The 17,952-nt window shown below is 42.9% G+C and overlaps 1 protein-coding gene across 2 annotated transcripts in view; it reads left to right on the forward strand.

Annotated features, from left to right (window-relative positions):
• Nucleotides 1–17,448, forward strand: part of FAF1 (Fas associated factor 1) — a 461,021-nt gene extending 443,573 nt beyond the window's left edge. For both annotated transcript variants that reach the window (XM_038558075.1, XM_038558076.1), the window contains exon 19: nt 16,827–17,448. In XM_038558075.1, coding sequence (XP_038414003.1) covers nt 16,827–16,910 — 84 coding nt within the window. In that variant the 3' untranslated portion in view covers nt 16,911–17,448. The remainder of the gene's footprint in view (nt 1–16,826) is intronic.
• Nucleotides 17,449–17,952: the final 504 nt, after the last annotated feature.

Genomic DNA, 17,952 nt, shown 5'->3' on the forward strand with positions numbered 1-17,952 from the left:
GTGTATCTAAGCTATTATGATGAAGTTGATGGCAAGCAGAGGAAAGGTTTTTGCTAACCCACAGAGGTACTGAGAGAACCAATGTTATTATATAAGAAAACCCATCAAAAAAAAAAAAAAAAGAAAAGAAAAGAAAACCCATCATTTATGTTCCTGACCAGATTAAAGAAATACACAAAGGAGTTTTTAAAATATGTTTTTAAATTATAGCCATTTCATGGAAACTGAATGGAATTAAGAGCCTTCACAAAATCTGCTATTGCCCTTTCTACTCATTACAAAGGAGTTGGAGTGGTAGGGAGTGAGGACAATGAATAAAAACCATTTATTTTTATGCCATTATGTGCACAATCAAGTATATTCTCTGAAAGATAGATATTATTCCCATTTTACAGGTAAAGACGTGGAAGCTTAGCTTAAATTTTTCAGGGTTGCACAATAAATATCAGTACCAATATTTAATTCCCATAACTCAGGTCCTTTCCCCATACCATGCAAACATAAAATGGAGTGACTATTACTGATTATGTACAGGTATGTTGATGTATTTAAGCATTTAAAAAATTATTTACTTTGCTCCAGAAGTTAATTTTATAAGGGGTTTATAAAACACCATACCATTCAGAATTGCGTTATCAGAAATCAAATAAACTTTTGAAGGCTTTACATACAATCCAATCTGATTTCATCTGGCCATAAATAAAAAATCATTAGTTCTGTGCTCAATATTCCAGGTGCTTCTGCAGACATGCTTTACTCACTTAAAGTCTGTATAATAACCCCATTGTAAATACAAACAACTGCAAACGTGTATATGTGCAGATTAACCTTTTCTAGACACTCCTTGTAATTTTCAAAGCCAGTGCTGGAGTTCCAGAGTGTGTTAGCACCTGCACCAACATGCCAAATCCCACCCCCGCCCGCCGGTCTCACTGCAGTGCCAGCTCTGGTCCTAGCCTGGCCTGGCCGCAGCCTAGCCCCAGCCTACTGCACCCTGACCACACCCTACTCTTTTCCTAGCAGCAGGACATCAAGGCTTCAGGTTTAATACCTGTATACCTGTAGCTGAATCCCAAACCTGAGGACTCCTTTGCCACTTCCATATTTATTTTACTTTCCTTCCTCTGGTTGGCTCTAATGTAAGAGCCTTGTATGAACAGGCTTTCCTCATGCCTCTCTTAGACTGTGAGAACTAGAAAAAAACCCTATTTTATGAATGAAGCACTCAAGATACAGAGAAGGAAAGGAACTTGATCATGGCTTAGGAAAACCAAAAGATACCAAAGCAGAAATGCTGGGCCCAAATTTACATAGTCATGAAGATAAGGTGTATGTTTTTTTAAACAAAAAAAGAGCTATACACATCAAATTATTTGAGATTGTGTCTCGTTTATCTGAGTATTCCCTTGCATTGTGCTTGGCACACAGTGGGCAACAATAGTGAATTATTATGTATAAAAGTAGAAATCAGAAAAATGGTTAATTCGACTGTAGGGAGCAGTTGCGCACATTCGAATGACCCAAGGAAGACAGGGAGAGCTGATTGACCCCCTAGGACCAAGGTGCCTGCCACCCTTGTGTCCCCGCCACTGCACCAGTTCCCTGTCCGAGCCCTCCCCTGGTCAGAATTGCAGTGGGCCCATTTCCTGCCTGCATCCTGTCCCGGGTTCTCCATTCCTTGAGGATGGAGGTGGTGCCTTGTTCGCTGTTGTGTCCCAATGCCTATCGCAGATTCCGACACTGTAGGAAACACTCAGGAAATATTTGTTTAGTAAATAAATGAAAAGAAATAAAGTATTCCTGTCCATTCATGCATCCACTGTTTTTATTTGGTTTTCGCTTTTGTATTTTCCATCTCACCAGGCAGAAACTCACGGTAGCTCTGTGGCTTGAGCAGAGGCAATAGAAGGCCACCATATAGTGACATTCACCCTCACCTGTTCCTGCCCTCCCTCATCCCAGGTCTCTCCCGCCACCTCCAGGTTTCTCCCTGCCCCTCCTGCTGCATCGTCATGGAAGAGAACTCCAGAGTCTTGGGGGGAACCATGGGGTCTCTGGAATTTAAGCTCCAGAAGTCACTCATCTGGTTAAAATTTTCAGGTGTTAACAGCCAGTTGCCAGCCTCTCATTTTGACATCTCCAGCAGGACATTCTTAGAAGAGTGTGATAGGCAGGGAAGGGAACTAAGCTGGGAACCAGGCGTCCAAGGCAGTATTTCAGTTCTTCCAGCCATTTGTTGTATGATTTCAAGCAAGGGACATACTTCTCTGGGTCTTATTTTCTTCATCTGAAATAGAAAAAGGTTAAAATAAGTGCTTTCTGAATCTTCTTCCCATTCTGATACTATGTGACTCTATGATTAAATGACCTGCATGTAGATAATACCTGCCCCGTTGACAGCACTATTCTGAAAACTAGAACAAAAACCACTGGCTTTCTGGTCTTAATGGCTTTATTTAAGATCATCTTCTCTCCTTTTATGTGAGAATGTCTCTGTCCCAGGCAGTTTATGGGGACTTAAGCTTTTATTTACTGTAGCTGGAGGCTCCTATAAGCTGGGGCTTTGACAATATTTCACATTTATTTATCTGAGCCAGAGCTTAGGATCAGGTGGCAGCTAAGTCACTTAAGGTTATTCAGATGCATTGGAAATGTTGCTTAATAATTCAGAACCAGTTTTCTCTGTTTAGACTATTAAGATTTTTTAAATCCTTCTAATTAGCCAATTCCAACAGCAGTTTAAATAGACAGGGAAATATCTGTCCCTTCTGAAAGGGCAACTGATGCAAACTTATTGCCCGTCTCTGTGTCTGTGCAGCACAACTGACTGAAGCAAGGGCCAGAGGGGTCCAGAGCCAGGGGGCCTACTAGGGTGACCTGTTAATGGTGTCACTGACGAGTTCTGCCTGCTGTCCTAGTGAGGCTAGGGCAGGCGGGCCTGGGAATACAACTCTTGACTCCCTTTCTTTGGACTGGTTGGGGCTCCAGGAGGAGTGGGGAGCCTCCACTCCGTCATGCAGTAGGTCAGTCTTTCAACAAACATTTGCTGAGTTCACACCGGTTCCAGCAATACAGTCGGCCCTGAGGATAGACAGCCAGTCCTTATTTTATGCCCTCAGAATCCAACCTGCCTGGAGAGAAAGACTCATAGACAAACCTGGGAGGCACAGCAGACAGATAACTCAGTGTGAGACTGCAGCTGATCCTTTGAGTTAGATCCTCCAGAAGCAGGTAGCCTCGCCTGATCAAAGTACAGTAGTGCTGGTTTAACAAAGGACTGGGTCCACATTGCCAGTATCTACACTTCAATTCAAACACTGACTGACCTTAGGTGTGCAAACAGATGTTGGCAGCCACCACGTCTGAGGAGTCTGAGATGAAACAGAGGTATTTGTGCAAGCAGCTGGGGACTGGCCACACACAGAGCATGTGTAGACTAGGCCCCACAATGAACGTATATGGGCCCTTGTGTTCCAGGAACATCCATCGCCAGTGATGGGAGAAGATGTCACTTGTAATTAACTCTCTTACAAGGAACCGGAAAATGAGATTAATTTAGGCTCTGTCACTCTGTCACCTGGTTTTGTAGATGAAGTGGCATTTGAGATGAGCCTTAAAGGGTAGATGGAACTAGGAAGGAAGGACAGTCCAGTAGAGGAAACAGCATAAGCAAAGGTTCAGAGAGGAGAAGCACCAGACGTATTTGGAAATAACAAACTGGTCTAACTGGTTAAAGCATAAGGTCTGTGAGGGGATAGAATTTAAAGAAAGAATGTTGGGGCCAATACCACCACCCTTTTAAAACATACAGGCCCAGATACCACTTATTTGATGTAGTTTTTCAAAAGAAAATAAACATCTGTTTTGCCACTTAACTTTACAAATGTTGCTAATAAATTTTTGCTCTGTATTTTTCAATGTTGCATGATGTCCATTTCTGGTTTGATCATTTATTCAACAAGCATTTATTGAGAGCATAGAATGTACCAGGTTCTTTGCTAGAAACTACAAAAACAGGAAAACACACAGTTCCTGTCTTTAACTTGCTCAGCCTTATCCTGGAGACATTCGTGTAAAGCACAGTGGAAGACAAGCTGCGTAAATGCTCCTAGCAGGTATCTAAGTGGTGCATCAGATTCAACATCCTTACTTAACAGAAGGAGACTCAGAGGAGGAAAAGTGACTTGCCCAAGATCCCACAGGTAGTTAGGAGCCGTGTGCTAGAGTGAGGAGCCAGGTTTGCAGTCTCTCAAAGGGTGCTTGTTCCTTTCTCCCCTCCTCTGCTCTGAGCCCTGAGCCTTGAGCTCCTGTGGACACTCGAGGACCGAACTGACAGGAAATTAGCATGAAGAAAGCCTGGCTAGGTGAGGTGCATAGCCCCAGCCACCTTCAGGGACCACTTCCTTAGCGTGTTCTGTCCTAAATGCTTGTGCTTCGCATCAGGGTACTTTTCCTCAAGCCCAGGAGAGAGTTTGGGAGCTACTGGTATAAGTTTGGTATTGTACAGGTGCCTGCTGGACCAACCTTCAAAGAAAACACCTGTTCTGTTCATGATTCTTGCCTTCCAGTTTCATAAGCTTTTGGGCAGATGAAATGTAATATCAAAATAGCTCAGAGAGAGCCTTGGTAACATTTAAGATATTGAACGTGCTGCATCTGGTAACTAGAAAATTTAATGATCTCCTGCTGTTTTGGTAATTGGATAAGTAAATACATCAGAATAAATCACACCGGCAAGTCTTTTGTATGTCGTTAGGGACTCAACTCTTTTAACTCCTGTTCAAAGCTCCAGCTCTTGAGCGGCATTTGCGTGCAGAATTGCGCACACACCAACTCATGTGGCCCTGCTTGAGTACTAAAATGCATTCAAAATGCTTACTTTCCCCCAGCTACTCTGCCTGAAGAGCATGCCGAGCATGCCACTCTAGATCCCTCAAGCCAGGGAGAAAAGTTTAAACTAAACCCTTCATGATCCGTCTCCAAACTGTCTTTCCAGCCATGTCTTCCATTATGGATGTGCTAGAAGCCTTGCCAGAAACACCATCCATTTGCACATTGGGAAAATGAGGCCAAAGCAAAAGGGGGACTCTGCTGTTGTGGTAGGGAGTCATGTCAGAATTTTAAGTAGGAGAGAGGCAGGACCAGACATTGTGTTCATCTCTCTCAGGTGATAGTGTGAAAGACCCAGAGGGAAAGAGGGAAAAGCTATTAGGTATTGGATGATGTTGTCACCAGCTTGCAGTTGAGAAATTTGGGTCTTCTGGAGGTTAAATGACTGCCCAAGAGCGTACATGCAGAACTAGAATTCAGATCCCACCAAGGCATTTTCTTACTGCCTCCCTAATTGGCACTTAAAGGCCTAGTGGTGAAACTGTTGGGCAGTCATTAGGGTTTTTCAGGTTTTTATGAGGTAACAGTTCTGAACCTAGCCGGTTAACAGGTTTCTCCCCAAACATAGTGGTAGCATTCGTTATGGACCAGTCTTTTATCAGAGGCATCCTAGGAACTGTTTATACCTGGCTACCTTCCATGATATCAGCCTCTGAAAGTGAGGCATGTCCCCAGACCAGTGCTTCCAGCCTTTTACAAATAATGTTGAAAATGTCTGTGTGCCTCATTGCAGTAACCACACTAAGCTGCTCAGGGTTAGAAGCAACCCAGCCCTGAGGACTCTCGTTGCCCTAGGGGATGAGGATGCTAGCATCCTGGCACACCTACAACCTGGCACACCAGTGGGGCTAATCTGCACTAGATTTCTCTTACCATACTATGGAATCCTCATTCATTAATTTGCCTACCCCCCATTTATTCAGCGTTCAGGGACAGTGAGCTTGTGAACCATTCTGTAAAGTGGGACTTCCTTTTATTTACTTGAAATCATGTCTTCTAGAGCCCAAGAGGGACTAATCTTGGGAACTGTCATCCCAGAATAAGGAAACATGCTTTTCCTCATTCTTGTTATGCTCTCTATTCTTTTACTCTCTTTCTGCTTTTTACATTCACTCTGCATGCACACTTGGATCTTCTGTGATCCAAGAAGAGGCTTCCTTCCCACCCCCACACCACCCATCTCGATAGAAGCCTCTGTTCTCTCTGGGCCTTCCCCCCTGCCCCCAACATTGTTGTTTAAGAGTATAGTGACCAAAGCCACTATCAAGGATACCAGGGCAAGGAGAAGGTCACATCTTTTGTTTGGTATTCAGGGCCTCCCTGACAATATACCGAGGTTGAAGCCATTTTGACATTAGTAACACTTTATAGAGTTGGTGTCCTCATTAAACAGCCTGCCTAAAGGCTGAATGAAAGGGGATGAAAAATCTAGATTTGGCCCTACATCATTCCCTAAAGGGAATGAAAAATCTAGATTTGGCCCTACATCTGCCATGAATGCTAAGTAATCTAGGGTAAGTTCTTTTCCCTCACTGGACTTTGCTCTCCCCATCTGTTACAGAGATAACTTCTAAAAATCCCCTCCAGTTCTAATAATCACTGGGTTTCAGATCATTGAGGAGCTAGAAATTTGCCCAAATACCTGTAATACACTGTTATGGGGAGCTATGTGCTTCAGTTACATGAAGGGGATGGTCCTTCCAAGCAAGAGACTTATAATAAATACTGTAGTATCTGACTGTCCAGCTAATACTCCCCGGGGAGGTGGTTAAGAACACAGACTCCGGAGCCAGACCTAGTTTAGATCCTTGTTCTGTGCCTTCCTGCCCCTGCAGTCTTAGGCAAGGTATACAGTCTCTCTGAGCTTCGATGTCTCATTTTTTTAAAGATTTTATTTATGTATTCATGAGAGACAGAGAGCAAGGCAGAGTCACAGGCAGAGGGAGAAGCGGGCTCCCCGCGGGGAACTGGGATCACGCCCCGAGCCGAAGGCAGACACTTAACCACTGAGCCACTCAGGCGTCCCCGGTGTCTCATTTTCAAAGTGGAGTTATTGCACCTCCCTCACAGGGCTGTGTAGTGCTTATGAACCACTTAGAGTTAGCACCTCGTAAGCTTGCAAAAAACAGTTGGTTAACTGTCACCATTATTATAACGTGATAAACCAAAGAACACATAGGGCAGCCTACCAGATACAATTTTTATCCCTTTGCCATGTTAGTCTTCTCTCCCTTTGTTCTTCCTTTAACTTTTCTTTCATTCTCCCTTCTTCCCATCTAAAAAAGAAACTCAAGGAAAGAAAATGTCTAGTTAGGACCCTATTCTTCGCACTACAGCAGCCTACCCAGCCTCACTCTGTAGCACACAAATTATTCTACCACAGTTTAATAATGAAAAGAGGAGCATCTGTCACTGTTTTCTAGAAACTCTTGCCCCAGTGCTATTTCTTTCCTGTGATCCAAGGAGACATATTGGTCCACAAACTACACAGGAAACTGGGATGGAAATCAGCTATCTAGTCCCATAGAGAGACCCTTCCAGATTGAAAGTTTCTTTGGAGGTTGCATTACTACCTACAGCAAATGTAGAGGAGAAGTTGCTAGGAACTAAAACTGGCATTGCTGTGCTTGAGGAGGAGGAGGAGGAGGAGGAGGAGGAGGAGGAGGAGTAACCCCTTATGTTTGCAAAAGACTTTATAGTTACCAAAGCCTCTTCATACCCTGATCAGCATATGACCAGCAGATCAGTTCTTAAGTTCTCCCTCTGACACTTTGTGGGTGTAACTGGCCTCTTTAGGGATTCTCAACTCAACAAAAGAAAATGGACAATTAACCATTAGGACCAAGTTGACAGGAATAAAGTTCCTGTGGGAAACAATAAAGCTCATACCACAACAGGAACATGAGCTATGGTACAGCTGCAGAGTGCATGCTTTTTTAATGTTCAAGGGAACATGAACTGTTTTCTGTTTAGAAGTAGGATCAGAGGTTAAGAGGCAATGAAGAGGGTTGCATCAGATATAGGCTAGAAGTTCACAAACCTGGGTGCAAATTCTAGCCTTATCTTTTCCACCTGTGTAATGCTGGACAAATCCCTTAACTGCTTTTGACCTCAGAGAATTCATGTATAACATAGGAATAATAGGAGTACTTCTCTCATGGGATTGTTAAGACAATTTAATTAGATAATATGTAGAACTAGTATAGCATGTGGCACTTATAAAATGCCAAAAAAAAAAAATGGTAACTTTTTTGGTAGTGATGACATTAATATTTTTTAAACTTGTGGTAATTAAAATGCATTTGTTTAAATTCAGTAACTAACAGAATGGATTAGTCCTAGCATACCAGTAAGATTAGTTGTGGGGCACCTAGGTGGCTTAAGCATCCACCTCTTGATTTCAGTTCAGGTCATGATCTCTGTGTCATGGGATCAAGCCCCACACAGGTGTCTCCGTTCGGCAGACTCAGCAGGGAGTCAGCTTGAGATTCTCTCTCTCCCTCTCCCTCTGCCTCTCCCCTCCTGCGTGTTCTCTCTCTCTCTCTCTTTCTCTCTCTCTCTCTCCAAAATAAATAAATCTTTAAAAACAAACAAACAAACAAACTGGGGCACCTGGGTGGCTCAGTCAGTTAAGTGTCTGCCTTTGGCTCGGGTCATGATCCCAGGATCCTGGGATCGAGCCCCAACTCCAGGCTCCTTCCTCAGTGAGGAGCCTGCTTCTCCCTCCCCCTCTGCCTGCTGCTCCCCCTGCTTGTGTATTTTCTCTCTCTGTCAAATAAATAAAATCTTAAAAAAAAAAAAAAGATTAGTTGTTCCACCATGCTCAAAGTAAATACTAATTTTGAACAGATGCAAAAGCAGATATGTATATTCAACTTCAGTGTAACTTGGGAACTTACATAAGCAGCCTTTGTGCTGCCTCCTAGGATAGAAAGCTCAGGATTTGAAGTGAGAAGATGTGGGTTCAAATGCAAGCTCTACCAATTCCTAGCTGTGTGACCCTAAGTAATGTCCTTGTTTGAGGTTTGATGTTCTCATCTGTTAAAGTGAGGATAAATTACTCCAATCTCTTAGAATAGCTCTGAGGTTTAGATAATGTATGTGAAAGTGGTCTGAGAGCTGTAACACAATAGTCATTGTTATGTACACATCCTTCAGAAGGAAGTTTGTGAGCACATTCATTCTGTGTTCAGATAACTTGTTTAAAGAAGCATGACTTTATGAATAAGCTTTGTTGTGGCTTTATGGGTGGGAAATGTATTTAGGACTGATTAATGCCCTGACTGGGTGACTCTCATCTTCTCATCACGGCTGAATAGACTTTGAGAAAAAAAAAAAGTTGTGACCCTTACATCAGGTTACATCAAATCATAATTATTAAGCACTTGGTTAGTGCTATGGGGGTATTTGGGGTTTTAAGTGTCATTTAAATTACACCTCTTCACTTTAACTAGTTCAGGACTAATTGAAAGACATAAGACCAGCTGAAAGAGAGACATAGGACTCAGAGGGAATACAAATATCACTTTTGTTACTGGAAAAGTTGATCAGAGATTGCGGTTTGGGATCTGCAGCCAGGGGGCTTACTGATATTCTTTGCCCCTAAATTAGACAGATTTGCCCATGCAGACTTTGGTATACAACTGGAGAAGCAGGTTTGGCTCCAGAAAAGGGAAAGGGAGGGGCTGAGCTTAATTCTTCACCCAAACTCACCAATCAGATAGGTAGGTCTTCGTCTCACCCTGTGTGACAGGGAGAGCATCCCAGAGTCTCTGTGGAAGCAGGAGTATGAAGTGCTTCATGGTTATAAGCCTCACCTTATTAAATCGTCACAACTCTGGATGGCAAAAATGTCTCAATATTATAAATAAACAATGAACCAGAAAATTAAGTAACTTATGCATGGTCATCAGAGAGTTAGGAGGTTTTAGCTATGGAATTCAACCCAAGTCTCTCTCCCTAGGTCACTGGGGAGCTCACACCATACTAAGACATAAATAAGACATTGAATCATGGTAGCTGCCGTGTTGAGGCTCTGGCATGGCTACTTTAATCCCCATAACAACCTTTTCACCCAGTAGAGAAGGAAGCTGGAGCTCTAAGCATTTTACTGATGTGGCCAAGAGCTGGATCATTGAACCCAGGTGGTTCTATTTACAAATCCCAGTTGCGGCCCAATTGACCCCATTGATACATTAACCCCCACATTTTTAAAAATGGAAAAATTAAAGCTCAGAAAAGAAAAATGACACTATTAGAGCCAGAACCAGAACCTATACATTCTGGCCCTTTGCATCCTGACAGCATCAGATAATATACAGCCTTAGCTATTAGTACAAAGGAATATGGAGGAGGGAGAGCTTGCTGAGGGCTGAAAGGGTAGTAAGTGCTTGCAGAGGCTGTGTGGTCTGTCTGTTGTAGATGATGGGGCCTCCTTGTCTTTCACATCTGTGGGAGGGAAAAGGAGGAAGTAGGGGTATAGATGAGATTCTAGTGTTTACACAGAGCTACAAAAAGATTTTAAGTTTTCCACCAGTGTAGCTAAGGGTTGCTCTGAGGGCTGTGCAAGGCTCCCTCTGCTCACAGTGCTGCCAGCACACAGCACAGTCTAGAAAGTGGTGGTGGTGCCTGCCCAGAGGGGAACAGTCAAATACTACAGAAAATAAGAGAACAGAGCTGTTCTCTCCTTGGAGATGCTGGAATTTTCTGAAATGCAAATTTTACTCTAAAAACAAGAATACATGTGAGAAACCACTGGTGGTCTATTGCTTCCCAATTCTACACCTTTCCCCACTCCAGCCCCTAGAACTAGTGATCTTTTTACTGCCTCCATAGTTTTGCCTTTTCCAGAATGTCATATAGTTGGAATCACAATATGTAATCTTTTCAGATTGGCTTCTTCCATTTAGCATTTAAGATTCTTCCATGTATTTTCATGCTTTAATAGCTCATTTTTTTTAGTGTTGAATAATATTCCATGGTCTGGATGCACCACAGTTCATTTATCTGTTTACCTACTGTAGGACATATTGGATGCTTCCAGGTTTGGGGCAATTATGAATAAAGGTGCTAAAAACCTTTTTTGTGTGTGCAGATTTTTGTGTGGACCTAAGTTTTCAGCTCCTTTGGAGCTTGATTACTGGATTATACAGTAAGAATATGGTTAGTTTTGTAAAATACCACCTGTCTTCCAGAGTACTGTGCCATTTTGTCTTCCCACCACCAGTGAATGATAGTTCTGTTGATCCACATCCTTACCAGCATTTGGTGTTAGTGTTCTAGATGATGGCCATACTAATAGGCGTGTAGTGGCACCTCATTGCTACCTTAATTTGGATTTCCCTGATAGCACATGATGTGGTAGGGCATATTATCATATATTTATTTGCCGTCTGCAGCAGATCTCCTTTGATAAGGTATCTTTAAGGTTTCTGACCCTTTTTTTAATTGGATTGTTCCTTTTCTTATTGTTGAGTTTTCAGAATTCTTTGTATATTTTGGATAATCATTCTTCATCAGATATGTCTTTTGCAAATATTTTTCCCCAGTCTATGGCTTGTCTTCTTGTTCTCTTGACAGTGTGTTTTGCAGAAGTTTTTAATTTTAATGAAGTCCAGCTTTATCAATTATTTCTTTTGTGGATTGTGCCTTTGGTGTTGTATCTTAAAAAATCAAAGCCATTCCAAGGTCATCTAGGTTTTGTCCTATGTTATCTTCTAGGAATTTTATAGTTTTGTGTTATACCTTTTAAGTCTATAATCCATTTTGAGTTAATTTTTGGGAAGCGTGTAAGGTCTGCATCTAGCTCCTTTTTTTTTTTTTTTTTTTTTTGCATGTCAGTGTTCAGTTGTTCCAGTATCATTTGTTGAACCTAGAATTTTTTCCTAAATGTGAAAATATTGGACTACCAAACTTAACTTTATTCAGTTTCCTTTTTTTTTTTAAGATTTTATTCATTTATTCATGAGAGGCAGAGACAACACAGGCAGAGGGGAAAGCAGACTCCATACAAGGATCCTGATGTGGGACTGGATCACGCCCTGAGCCAAAGGCAGACACTCAACTGCTGAGTCACCCAGGCGCCCCTTCAGTTTCAAAATAAAAGCATTACTTCAGCAAAATTAAGTAAAATAACAAGGACTGATAATAATATCTATGCTATATGACTGTGAGTTAATATTTGTATAAATATGTTGCAAACTATAAAGCACTATGCATGTATTGCTGCTACTATTATTTTTAGTATCACTCAGCTGCTGCTCTCAGGTAGTCCTCCGTCCAATGGTAGTATTATATTTATGTTCAGGTATTTTTTTTAAGTGAGAGGCAGAATGGTATGGCTAGAAAGAATCCCAAAACAGAAGTCAGAGAGTCTGTTTGAAAGTCAGAAAGTCTAGGGTACAGGACTACATCTTTCTCTTTAACTGTGTGACCTGGGCCAAGTCACTTGACTTCTCTGAGCCTTAGGTAGGCAACCTGTGAAATGAAGGGATTGGACTTTGGCATTCAAGGAACTTTCTCCCCCTAGCATCCTGGGACTCTCTTTGGTATGGCCTAGGATGAGACTCTGTCACGCTGAGTCACATTTTTCTTAGCAGCAATGTTAGACTTTTTTTTACAAAGGAAGTAATAGAAATAAGATGTATATGAAAGTTCAGACTGCTGAGAAAATTGATCTCGGAAAGAATAGCTCTATTTGTACCTTTTTTTTTTTTTAAAGATTTTATTTATTTATTCATGAGAGACACAGAGAGAGAGAGAGGCAGAGACACAGGCAGAGGGAGAAGCAGGCTCCATGCAGGGAGCCCGATGCGGGACTCGATCGCGGGTCTCCAGAATCACACCCTGGGCCGAAGGCAGGCACTTAACTGCTGAGCCATCCAGGGATCCCTGTACCATTTTTTCTAATGTAAACAAGTTTTACAAAGCCAAATTTCCAAAATATTAATTTAATAAGAAGATATATCATCCAAGTTTCCCAAGTATAATGAATAAAATGTCAAGGTGATTGACCTTCCTTTTCTAAGCAAAGTCAGGCCATACCTCTTATCTGAGAATACGCCTTCTCTCCCACGGAGTCCCAAAGGGTGGGTTTCTCTGTTGATTTAGAGAGTCAATAATTCAGTAAAGTCCCGAGTAAATGGCAGAGTACAAGCTCAGATTGGGTTTTTGTATTCGTATTTTATAAACATTTCAGGATTTTTTTTCCTGACCCTTGATCTTTTGCCATTCTTAAAGTGAAGATCTTATCTCTTGGAAGCTTGGTTAGAAAGACCCTCAGGGGCATCTCATCCACCTTTTCTCTGTGGGTGGATCCTACCCTGAGCCACACCCCTGGCCGCTAGAGTAGCAGTTCAGCATATGGATGGCAAAGCTAGATTCACATTCTGGCTTTGTCCTGAGTAGCTTTGAGACCTTGGGTGAACACACCTTACTTGGTGTGTTCCATGGATCAGTTATCTTATCTGTAAAATGGGAATAATAATTGTACCTCAGGTACATCATGTGAATCACATTATTTTGTAAATATAAAATGCTTGGAATATGCCTGGTACAAAATAAATGCTAAATACAGGTTAGCATTACCGTTATCTTCATCATCGTCTCAAAAATGCCCTTATATGAATGCTTCTAGGGACAACAGAGAATGCACTCACTGTATCCACTCTCCCTCCTCCCCTGTCACAAGGTAGTCTGCTGACAGGTTAGCCAGAAGCACTCTGGTTAGCATGAGCTTTGGAGTTGAAGACTTGAGTGCAAAATCTTACTCTGTCTGCACGTTGGTCTGATAATGCTGTACCATGGCAGTAATAATACCTACTCCACTTGGCTTTTCTGAGGACTAGTTAAGGTGCTATAGAGAAAGTACTTAGCCTGGTTCCGGCCACATGGTAGGTACTCAGTAAATAGTAGTTGCTGCTATGATGATGGTTGGGAACAAGAAGAAAACAAAGAACAGGAGGAAGAAGAAAGTAGCCCAGCAGCACACCCAGCAGCTGCTCCTTTATTAAAAAGTTCTTTCTGGTCAGCTGAATTCTGCTTCCCTGGGATTTTACTGCACCAGTCCCAGCCCTGCCCACAGGCGCTGCACATGAGTCTGATCTACGTGGCAGTCCTTCAGATACCCCTTTCCCTATAGCAGCAACCACCACCACCACTTCTCAGTTCCCTCTTGCATGGGACCCAGAGCACTGCAGGATGGTTCCACAGCATGGCCACCTATCCCCCTAGGATCCCCACAGTCTTTTTTTCCATGCCAGGCAAAAAAAAGAATGGAAGCAGAGATTGTCCTTGTTCACTTTGAAATTCCTGTCTGAAATGACCATCAAAGAAGAAAAAGATTACTTCTGATCTGGGGTACCAGAAGGAACAGCCCCCAAACAGTCATGGTTGCTGTGAAGTGGTTCAGCGCACTGAAGCTATGCAAGGGAATCTCTAGTAACTGAGGCATTACCCTAGCAGGGCAGCAGGGCAGCCTGCAGGCCTGAGCTCCAAGAGGCTTCTGGGAAAGAGCTCCAGCTGTGAAGTTAGACCAGGACCCCTCTCCAAGACAACATTGCAGCCAGTAGTGGCTACCGTTGAATGAACATGTACTGGCTTGGGTATTGTGCCAGAAGCTTTACCAGCTCTCCATTTACCATCACACTGACCTAGGAAGAAGAAACTGATTAGTCTCATCTTAGAGATGGGAAAGTGTAGGCTCTCTGGTTACAGAACCTCTTCAAGGTCTAGAGGTAGTATAGTGAGAACAGGGATTTGAATGTAAGTTTGCTTCAGTCATTTTAACCATTATACTGTACAGACAGACCCTATTAACCACATGGCTTCAACCAGTGGCAACAACTTTGAGCCTCAATTTTGCCACCTCTACCTACCTTGCATGATTGTTACGGGAATCAAATAACGTGAAATCCTTGGCATGTCATAGGCATTCAAGAAACTTTAGTTTCCTCCTTTTCAAGTCCCAACTGTCTAGCCCAAAGTGACAGAAAAAATCACTTAACTTTCCTTGGACACACTTTTCTCATGTACAAAGTGGGTATGTTTTCTGAATCTCTAACCTTGTGTGTGGACAGCTTAGGCAAGGTGTAATTTGGGCCTGAGGCTCCAGCCTCCCAGCTTCATAGTGCTTCATAGTGTATTTTTCTGCCGGTATGCACTGCTCTGGCACTATTATGATGATGGTTTCTCCCAACAAACATCATATTTACAAACCACAAATAACAAAGTAGAAGATGCCGGAAGAGCTCTGGCATGTTAATTAAGAACAATAGCAGAAGCAGCTGGACAGAAAATACCAATGAGTCTGAAGCAGAGACTCTGTTGACAAGAGACAGCACAATATTGTACATTAATTGGGGAAGTGGGTAAACATTTGCCAGCAGCTTCCCCCCCAGTGCATTGGAAGACAGACAGCAGGCTGGGCCCTCCCCACCGCCTTGCCTGCCCATCTGCCCAGAGCCCAAAAGATATCAGTAGAGCTGCTTTGCTCTGGGTTCCTTACAAGCAGAGAGGGATTCTGGAGGTTGATGTGTCTCCTTAATGACCCTCCTGGGCATACCAGGTTTCCATCTGGATACAGTCAAGATAGTGTTCCTCCTCCAGCTCTCCAGCCTGCTTGTGACTCTAGTCCTCCCAGGGCCCCCATCTCCCTTGACTAGAAGACAGCAGAGCCATCTCATTAAGTGTGGCTTGAGTTGAGCAGAGGACAAGATTGCAAACCTCAGATGCTATATTCTCTGTGGACCACAGGCCCAGAGCCCCTGTATCTCACAAGGCAGGCTACTCAGCCTCTCATCACACAACATGCAGACTTGTCCACTTATCTGTGTGTCTGTCCATCCTTAGTTACTCACATACACAGTAGACATCATTGAACACCTGCTCTGTGCCAGACACTGTGCTAATTGTATATTTTTTTCTCATTTAATCCTCACATCAGTCCTACATGGTTGATATTAATTCCAAAGCCACAAAGCTAATAGCCAACACAGCTGTAATTTAAACCGGGGTTTTTCTGGTTGTAAAGCCCACTGTCCCTTCCACTAAACTAGTATTTCTCAACTTCTTAAAATTCATACTCCCTTCTGATAAATAGGAAAACTGTTTCTTTCTCTCACTCTCCGATTCCTAAATTGTCTATCCTTGCCCCTGGCCTAAGAGATCATAAACCTACATTAGGATTCCTGTATGACTAACGTATCCCATCTGAGCCAAGATTTTGTCTAGCTTTACTCTCTATAGCTCATATTATTAAATAATGAGGGGTTTTTATTTCTAAGCTATACAATCTTATTATGGTATTGACTCCTTTTTTAAAACTAAAATATCCTCCCACCCTGCCAACGAGGAGATTACGATATGCCTTCCTAGGGAGATTCTCCTCAGGAGAGGATATTCATCTTTGGACATGGTACAGTAGGCATTGTCCAGTTTACCACAGGAAAGTGTAGCCAGAAGATCAGCCCCCAAGACTTAGTTCTTTTCCTACCGAGCAGAAAAGTCTCTCCATGCTCTCAGGAGCTAACCAAGCAGAGGTCCCCAAGAATGCCAATCGGTTGTTCGGCCAGTGAGTACCCTTTCCTAAGGAGCTCCTGTTCTGTCAGCCAAGCTGTGCTATGCAGGAGGCATGGACTTTCCACCCGCCCAGGAAGAGGCCCGGTGTCCTCAAGCTCTGCCTGCCTATGGTCAAATACTAGTTCTTCCACTAAACTATGAGACCTGACCTCCCTGAGCCCCGGGTTCCTCGGTTAGAAGATGGAAATAGCACCACCTGTGTCACAGGTTTACCGGAACATCAGACAGATAATAGATTTGGAAGTGCTCATGCCACTGCGTAGCAGGCTGAGAGTCAGTGTGCACAGGTAGGACCTGAACACCATGTGGAGAAAAGAGGGCTGGTTCCAGTCTTTTAAATATGTTTTCTTTCCTTTCAGGTAACCCAGCTGGACCCAAATAAATCTTTATTGGAGGTAAAGTTGTTCCCTCAAGAAACCCTTTTCCTTGAAGCAAAAGAGTAAACATGGCCCAGCAGTGGAACCAGCCATTCCTTGACAAGCCAGAGGCCTGCATCAAGAGAAGGGCTCCTCAGCCAACCCACCTACACGCTCGTCTCACTCAACTCAATGTCACACTTCTGCCTCTTGCAAGATTGCTGGAAAAAAGTAATAATAAACATAGCTACTTAAAATTTCCCATCCACGAGTATATGTTCCCAGCCCTCATAGAGAATTACAACTGTGCCACCCTCCTGTACCCCTCACCTCACCCTTGTTCAATGACTAATGCACTGTTCACGTGTGAGTGATCACGAAGTAGAATTTTTACCTCTGCAGTGCCCATCGTTCCCCCACACTGTCTAGGACAGTTCTCTCTGCCCTGTGACACCAGGATGCTATGTATTTGATATGTCTCATTGAGCCAGGGCTCATACACCTCTGCCTTTTTATTTTCATGACTGGATTTCTACTTTGTCACCTAATTTTAAAAGGCATGGGGGAAAAAGTCAAATGGGACTTCTCAGCATGGAGATTAAACATTGTTGTAGGAAAAAAAGCATATCATTTTTGTTGGTACTTTCTGACTTCTTTACCTAAGACATAAGCTCACAAGCTTTGAGGACCGCATTTGACATATATGCAAGATACTGGTTTACTGCTGCTGCCTTGAGTCTCCTGGGTCCATCTAGGAGGTATTTGCTGTCCCAGTGCAGCGTGGAAAACTGTCGAAGCACATTTTGTGAATGTTAAGATAGTGTGAAGAGGACCAGTACCAGGACTTTGGTATCTGGCCCGGCTGCAAGAAGCTGCTGTTAGGTTTGAATTTGGGCACTTAAAATCTCATGGATACCAGCTCCCAGGTTGCTGGTCCAACTGTATATACTGCACACAATCCTCTCCTGCTCCATCATGTGTTTGGACCTTGTGACTTGGTATTTTAAGCACCTTGTCATCCATTACCAAAATCTGATCAGTCACCCATGGACTCTGAGTCCCGGTCTAAAACCTTGCCCCACTATTTTATTCTTTTAACGCTTTAGTACTAGATACTAGATTCCCATTT

Source organism: Canis lupus, chromosome 15 (genome assembly GCF_011100685.1).
Source record: "Canis lupus familiaris isolate Mischka breed German Shepherd chromosome 15, alternate assembly UU_Cfam_GSD_1.0, whole genome shotgun sequence".
Lineage (NCBI taxonomy): Eukaryota > Metazoa > Chordata > Mammalia > Carnivora > Canidae > Canis > Canis lupus.